At 37.2% G+C, this 8,047-nt stretch overlaps 1 protein-coding gene across 1 annotated transcript in view; it reads left to right on the top strand.

Moving 5' to 3' along the window:
* Window positions 1–703: 703 nt before the first annotated feature.
* The window catches only part of ALG5 (ALG5 dolichyl-phosphate beta-glucosyltransferase), a gene marked incomplete at its 5' end in the record, with an annotated part of 20,765 nt that continues 13,421 nt past the window's right edge, over window positions 704–8,047 (top strand). The window contains 6 exons of the mRNA XM_010176252.1: window positions 704–875; window positions 2,149–2,195; window positions 2,878–2,946; window positions 4,187–4,279; window positions 5,750–5,863; window positions 7,164–7,223. Coding sequence (XP_010174554.1) covers window positions 704–875; window positions 2,149–2,195; window positions 2,878–2,946; window positions 4,187–4,279; window positions 5,750–5,863; window positions 7,164–7,223 — 555 coding nt within the window. The remainder of the gene's footprint in view (window positions 876–2,148; window positions 2,196–2,877; window positions 2,947–4,186; window positions 4,280–5,749; window positions 5,864–7,163; window positions 7,224–8,047) is intronic.

Below are 8,047 nucleotides of genomic sequence, written 5' to 3'. Positions count from 1 at the left end.
TCTTGTTTCTTGTACGTGGCTTTATGGGGTAAATGGGTTTTCAGGAGGCGTGGAGTGAAACGCCTTGCGAACGAGATAAGAATGGAGCGTTTTATCCTCTTAGCACCTCTTGTAAAATACCGGGGCAGCCTCTCGGGAGCCCGCTGTGTTTCTGAGGGACTGAAATCTGGTGCGAGCTTGAGAAGTTCGACCCCTGGAAAGTGAAACTCTGCTGCCCATCAGCAGTGCCACGTACATGGTGTTCCCAAGTAAAAGTCCTCCAGAAAACAAGTTCTACGGATTTATTTTGGCCAGGCATAAAAATGTTCTGAGCCTCAGTTCTGCAGGCACAGACAGCTGGCTGCTCATGAGCAACACCATTGATTTCAGTGGCCTCTGTGCAGGGTCAGGGGCAGCACCAGCTCTGGTGCGGTAGAGATTCCTTGGGGAAGGGGCAGGGGGGCTGGGAGCACAACTTGGGAAGGATCTACGAGCTTTGCAGTTGGAAACAGCAACAAGGTAATGATGCTGACAGTCAGAGGTGAAATGGAGTAATGGAATGGCGAGAGGAGGTGTTGGTTCTGTGTGGTCAGTGGAGGAAGTACTGCACTGCTGACCCGCTTCATTACTGAAAAATACTTGGCTGCACTTGCAGCACATTCAACAGCTAGTTAAACCTTTAACAGAATGCTCAACTATTTTTCTCCTTTCTTTTTCATCACAGATTTGTATAATTGCTCATGTAACTGCCATAAAAATGCCAACCCTTCACCGACATGAAGAAGAAAAATTCTTTGTAAATGATGAAGGCAGGAAAAAATCTGTACCAAGTATACACGATCGCCCTACAAAGGAACTCTCTGTTGTTGTGCCTTCGTACAATGAGGAAGACCGGTGTAAGATTTTTCTTACTTTGAGAAAAAGAAGAAAATCTATCTGTTGTTACTCTAATAATGCAGAGGTCAGTTTATGTCAGCAGTAGATTCTGGCAGGCTAGATTATATAGCTGATTTTGGACACAGTTGCCAGAAAACAGTCCAAGTACATTGAATTTCAAAATTAAGACACTGCGTAACTTAACTTGATTTCTGCTGCTAAAAATAGCATGGGGCACTTGTAGGAATCCTGTTTATTTTAATGAAGTCCAGCAGAATGGCTGCTCATTGCTCTTGTACATGCTGTAAGGCAAGAAGTGGAGACTTTTAAAATTTATTTGAGAGCTTCCCACTCTGTAAGCAACATCAGCTTCCAACAGCCTGAAAAAGGATGATTTCATTGGTTTCTGTTTGACTTCTGACTTGACCGTATCTGTAAGTACCAGATACTAAAAAGTGAAGGTTTTCAGATGCGATAGAAATGATGAAGTTCTGAAGCTGTACTTGAGATTGACATAGTGGCACATGCTGTCATTCCCTTTCTTGGTGAGTGAAAATACTGAGCTGTTTGGGATTCCATTGAGAGAGATGTTGACAAGTGTATCTGGATGCAAGGTAGGCCTGGCCCTTTCTCAAGTCCAGTTCATTCCTCAGTCCTGGTTCTCATATACCTCTTTTCAGTAAGCAAGGTCTTAGTATACTTTGTGTGATTTTCATTTAGTTTTCTCTCTCTCTTCGAGATAGAATAAGAGATGTGCTGAGGAATGAGCATACGCTGCTCATTCATAAAGAAAACCATAAGACTGAATGCCTGTCTAACCTGCAGGTGCAAAAATTGTCTCTGTTCGTTGGCTGAAGCATCGTGGCCAGCAGCCTTAGTAAGAGAAATCATGTTACTGACTAGTGTTAGGAATTTCTCTTGTTACCTTCTCTGTCCACTTGCTTAAACAGATGAAGTCAGTGCTGGTTTGCAAGGTCGGTCATGGAGAAAGATTTATATTTTTTTTAATCCCTTTAACATTGGGGAGAGAATTACATATTTCAAAATAGAAAGCTGGTTCTTCAAAAGAAATGCTTTTATCCTGTCTTACATTTCTTTCATTGTTCTTTTTGCATTCAGAAAGGACAGGACATAGAATTGCAGGTGCTAAGCTTGTTTATTGAAGCTAGTGTCATATGAATGAGGCATTTTGCTCAGCTTTGCTTTGTGGTTGTTTTCAGCTTGCTTGTGGAAAGTGCTTTTTGGTGCTTTGCCTGTTACAACCTACTAACCTGAACTCCACATTTTCTCTAGTACCTCTTATGATGGATGAAGCTTTGGATTATCTAGAAAAAAGACAGGTATTTTCATTTTGCATTCAAAATTCATTATCTTTTTATATGTATAATGAGTCAGTGATCTATTCATTTTGTTATTTTGGTATGTATTAAAACGGCATTACTTAGCCACTTAGAAGTAGCACTTCTGTCTTTTATCAGTTATTTTTACACTGAATGCCAGAAGGTATTTTTAAATTAAGTAAAAATTTAATTTACTACTATATGATCAAAAATCTTTGTATGCATGATATCTCTGCAAGACAGAGATTAAGGATTAACTGTATATTTAACTTTCTAAACTAAATCCTGGTTTGTTCCAAGAAGTTTTTTAAGCATCCCTTCTTAATTAGGTTTTGTTCTTTGGTTAAGAAGCCCATTGTGAAGATTTGTGAGTTTTGTTTGGGTTTTCTTGACAGCAGTGTTGTTCTGAACTTTAATCTTTTACAGCTAAATTGATTTTTCAGTTCTAAATGGTAGCTGAGGAAAACTATGAAAAGCCGAGGTAATGGAACAGGAATCAAATATGGTAAAATTATTTCATTATAGTTGTTATCTTAACAAATTTACTACATCATATTGGTGCCTGCCAGCAAACATGAATAAGTTAAAAACTGCTATGGAGAAAAGAATGCTGATGCTTGAAAGACCTACTGCGTACTTAAGAAACTGGATGAAATGCATTATTTCTGGTTTTATTTTCAAGAAACAAGATCCTTCCTTCACTTATGAAGTAATAGTTGTTGATGACGGTAGTAAAGATCAAACCACAAAGGTAAGAAAAAGATACTATCTTGCCAGGTAATCAGAGGTATGGATTTTTGTACTGCATTTGTGAAATGTAACAATGTTTTGCCTTTACAATTTGGTACTTGAAGTAGTTAACAGTTAAAATTTGTGTTTCTGAATACTTTCTGTCATTGTCCTGTGTTCATTCTGGATGTCACATACACACATGTGTACACATACGATTCTTTTGCAAATATGAGTATTCTTGATTGATGGCTGTGACAACCATTTTCCATTTAATCATAATGTCAACAAATTTCTTATTAAATATTCTGTATGTGCATAGTGTTGTGAATATGAACTTGAGGAAGCTAAAAAGCCTTGTAAAATAGCTAATTCATACTGTGATGGACAGAACGGCTGATAGGTTGTATAGCTCTTTCCCACACCCTTCATGGTGGTGTTCATTTAAAAATCCCGGTGCCAATAGTAGTATTTTCAAAATAGTTCCACATTCTTCTTCTTTGACTTTGATGTATGTCACTGGAAGGGAAGACTGAGCAACTTAAGGGTTTTTTCACTACTGTTTAGAAAATATTTGAATTAGCTACTAATATGAATGCTGCTTTTTCATTTACTTCCCTTAAGCTTGTCCATTAAGGAGTGCTCGTATGTATTTTTTGACTGCTTTGCATTCCTTCTACTGTCATTTCTAACTGAGCTAACTATGGCCATGGGCCTCTAGACTTACAAGGACTTGAGACAACCTTTAGGAAAAATTAGAGAACATGCTTTCTCTTCTCCGCAACATGGAACAAAATGTGCACATCCCTGCAGTGTGAATGGGATTTTAGATCACTATGAATTTTTGTTTAAAACAACAGATAGCAGCAAGACAAGTGAGAAACAGGTAGCAGTAGTAGAACATTATTATTTTTTAATTAACAAATTATGTGGGTATAAAAGGTCTAATAAAGGTAATAGTATGATATAAATTACATTAGTATTGAGGTTTTTGGACTTGGGTGAATGGGGTTTAGCATTGGTTGGGGGAATATGCTGTTCTTATTTAACATGACTGACTATCTTCTTCAGTCTTGTGTTGACTGTGAACTGGTTTTTATTTTCCCAGACAGACTCGAGCAAAGACTGACAGTATATTTGTGCCGACTGAAGTGGTTAAAGCTCTGTGCTATTATTTTTTTTTTTTTTAAAGGGTGAGCAAATGTAAACTTCTACCTTGATTCCTGGTTTTGTTTTATGCTGTTTTTTTGTGTGTCTATCAGGTTGCAATGAAGTACTGCAAGAAATATGGAAGTGACAAAGTGCGAGTGCTTTCTTTGGTAAAAAATCGAGGGAAAGGAGGAGCAGTCAGGATGGTAATTGATACTTTCATCTCCTTCTCTGTCTGAACTACCTGTACTCAAATATGCAGAAGATAGAGCTGTGCTGATTTGACATTTTGAATTCAATACAGTAACAAAATGATTATCAGAAAACTGAGTACAAGTTCTGTAAATTAAGGCAAAAAGTCTTTTCAAAAAAGACTTATTTTAGATCTTGGAAACAGTATTTTCTTGTCAGGAAGATCCATAACAAAGATTTTTTTAATATGAGAATTAAAATTAAAAAGTTAGACTTGAATTTCATGTTCCTGTAAGTTCCACTTAGAAATAGGCTTGCATTAAAAACAAACAAACAAACAAACAAACAAAAAAACCATTTACAGATTAAAGTAGAACTTTTGCAGAAAAGTACAGACAAATTTGCAAACACTGCTTTCCCGGTCATAGTTGTGGTTTTAAAAATGGCTAGTGAGTGAACACTCTCATCCAGCAAAGTCTGTGTTTACTGAATCCCACTGCTATCACCCGCACTTGAACCAGCACAATTTATGGTTTCACATAGATATAATCATAAAATCATCACATTCTAAAAATAAAATAGCTGTTACACATTTAGAAGGAACATTTTTTCCTTAAGACGAATGACACCTTACTTTTATGTAAAAGATGGCATCATTTATGGGTTATCAGTGATTGTATCTGTATTTTAAGCTCTAATATGTCAATTTAATTTTTGTATGATACACAAATAACTATAGCAAATGGAGGGAACATGAAACTAGAAAGTGTGAAGGGATCTCAGTGTGATTCAGTTTTGCACTGCAGAATGTAGAGTGGCTGCGAATACTGCTGCTTCCTTGACAGGTTTTTCCAAAGTCACACGTGCTTGGTTATGACAGTATGTTTGGCAAACCCACTGCTAGTTGTTTTCCTGTTTGGACCCCTTCAAAAATGGTCAAATATCTCTGACCAAGAATATGGCAAAACAAGCTGTGACACCTGGTGCACCACCAATGTTTTGCAATGATACTGTGATTTAAGACTTATTTCTCCAAACTAATTTAAGTTTATCTCTTGAATTCTCTTGAAACAGTGTTAGGAAAAAATAGCACTGCATCCTCCTTTCCATGGCTCAAATGACAAAGAAAAGCTGCCCAGTGCAGTAGCAGCTGCCAATCACTGCTTCTCTGCCCTCCCCTGTAGCAACTTGTCTCTCACAATTTTGGGTTGTAAAGCTTTTAGTTTGCAAGCTTCTCTGGAGAGGGATTGTTCATTTTCATGTTTGTGTATTGTCTGTCACTGTGGGATGCTACTCAGTGTGTGAAGATGTTATTACAATATGAATTGATAAATTGTTGTTAGTAGCAGAACATTAAGACTCACCTGTTGTGTTGAATCTCGGAGATACCTCTGTTCTAGTTACTACATTAAGTTTTTGCAGTGTCTTGCAGCTGTGATAAATACTGATTTCAAATGTGTTCATTTTTACTGCCTATATTCTAGGGTGTGTTTAGTTCTCGGGGGAAGAAGATTCTTATGGCTGATGCAGATGGAGCTACAAAATTTGCAGATATTGAAAAAGTAGAAGAAGGTCTAAAAAATCTTCAGCCATGGCCTGTGAGTACAAATCTTCGTGTTTTTAGTTTAATACACATGCATGCAGATTGATTTTTACAATTCTCTTCAGCTCCAGTTCTTTGAGATCAATTAAAGATCTAGATGTAAGTCTGAAGACCTAGGTGTAAGCTTAGAAGCTGCAAAAATGAGCTGTCAGGAGGTAGCTTCCACAGTTCTTACTTCCTTTGCATCCACTGTGTCTGTTTCAATGTAGTACATAATGTTTTATTTACCATTTTGCCTTTGAAGTTGTTCTTCTCTGTATAAATACCGTGTGTTGCCTACTCAGTTAAAAAATAGGTTTTTTCTTTAACTGCTTTATATTTTCTTTTTATCTGATGTCATCTTATATACCTCTAAGGATGCATCTTAATTTCACCCTATTTTATAGAGGTTCTCTTTTCTCAGAGTTAGTTTAATGACAGTATTTGGAAGAACTTTTATTTTAAATAAAAATTCAAAAACCTGTGGAACAAGACCTCCTCCCAGCATAGTCATACTCTTTTGGGTGCTTGACTTGAAAGAACTGAGGTTTATTTTCATTAAGGTAGTGCTTAAATGCAGAACAGTGAGGTACTTGTAGCTAGTTTCCCAAAGTGCCAGGAGCGATGTGCAGCCTTCCAGCGGGAACTGCCTATGCAAGAGCTGGACCACAAGTGTGGGAGCTGCTGGGCCGCAGTGTTTCCCTGACGTTCTCCACTACCAGGGCAGCAGCAGCTGCTGGTTCTACGGTGTCAGTCCTGCACTCTCAAGTACAGCAGATTTGAGGGATTTCATGTGAGAAGTAGTAAAGTGAGAATAATTTTTAACTCTTCTGTTTTGATCATCTCTTTTGATTTAGTTTGAGATGGTATTTTTGGCTGGATATCATGGCATTTTATTTGTTTGAAGGTACATCACTGAAACAAGTACTTTACTCTGCTACCCCTTCCACAGTGCAGTATTTAGGGAAAACATACGTTATGACAGTAAGTGCCTAGGAACACAGAATGCGTAGCTGTGCTGTTCAGCACATTTACTGTGTGCATACCTCAGAGGAACAATGTAAGCTAAACCAGACCTGAATAAATGGCAGCACTTTGTGTGCACCATATGCAAAATATAATAAATTCTAGATGATCTGTTAATTGTAGAAAAGACTGATTTTAGCCTCAGAATCTGGCAGTAGAAGGAATGCAGCTAAAGGAAGTAGAAGAGTGTACTGTTTAGAAGTTTTTATATATACAGTTCTCAACAGAAGATTCCACTGATTCAGAATATGTTTGTTTACATAATAACTTTAATTTGTATTCCTGTACAGAACCAGATGGCTATTTCCTGTGGTTCTAGAGCTCATCTGGAGAAGGACTCAATAGCAAAGGTTTGCTTCCCTTTTCTCCTGTGTACTAATACTCAAATACTTCCATTAATTGATTCTGCTCTTTAGATTTTATAATTAAATAATCAAGATTCGTAAAAGAATGGAAGCTAAAAAATAGGAAAATCTGTGTAGTATGTGCTCCATTATATGCAAAGGGTGTGTTCTAGATTTCAGGCACTTCGAACTAGTTTCAGTTAGTGTTCCAATATATGGATTTGATTTTCCTAGTTGAGAACATCTTGCAAACAGAACTTCTGATCCCTGACAGAATTGGTAGCTAGTACCTATGGGGCTGGAGTTGAAGGCAACTGATAAGTTCATTTTTATTGATTCTCTTCCAGTTGAAGATCTTGATCTGCAGATCTTGAGACCTGTTTAAAATAAGTTAGGGATAATTAGCAGCAAACTGTTTGAAGAATATCTCAATTCGTGGGAAAGTACTGTAATTTTTGTGTGTTAGTAGTATTTTTGAATTTTCAACACAAAGACACTACTGTTCTGTGTGTGGCTCTTCTGGAATAAGAAAGTGATGCGTAGGCACACAGTCTTATCTTGCATCTGGTTTTCTGATGTCTTGGCAGACAGTAGTTGACAAAGCACAGGCATGGAACTCATATTGCAACAGATGCAATTGCTGGACTAATTTTTTTCAGCAACATTGGATGTGCTCATCATTTGAATGTTCTCAAGAATAAGCTTTGTTTGTACTGACGTTTAATACTTGAAATTATTATAAAATATATACACAGCACCTAAAATAGTTATAAAAGTTGAAAAGAAGTTACACTGGTAGTGTTCAGCCCCTGGTAGATCTTTAATTTTTT

Source organism: Antrostomus carolinensis, unplaced genomic scaffold, assembly GCF_000700745.2.
Source record: "Antrostomus carolinensis isolate BGI_N321 unplaced genomic scaffold, ASM70074v2 scaffold13259, whole genome shotgun sequence".
Taxonomy (NCBI): Eukaryota; Metazoa; Chordata; class Aves; order Caprimulgiformes; family Caprimulgidae; genus Antrostomus; species Antrostomus carolinensis.
Note: the sequence above shows the minus strand (reverse complement) of the source record. Positions and strands in the feature narration are given on the sequence as shown.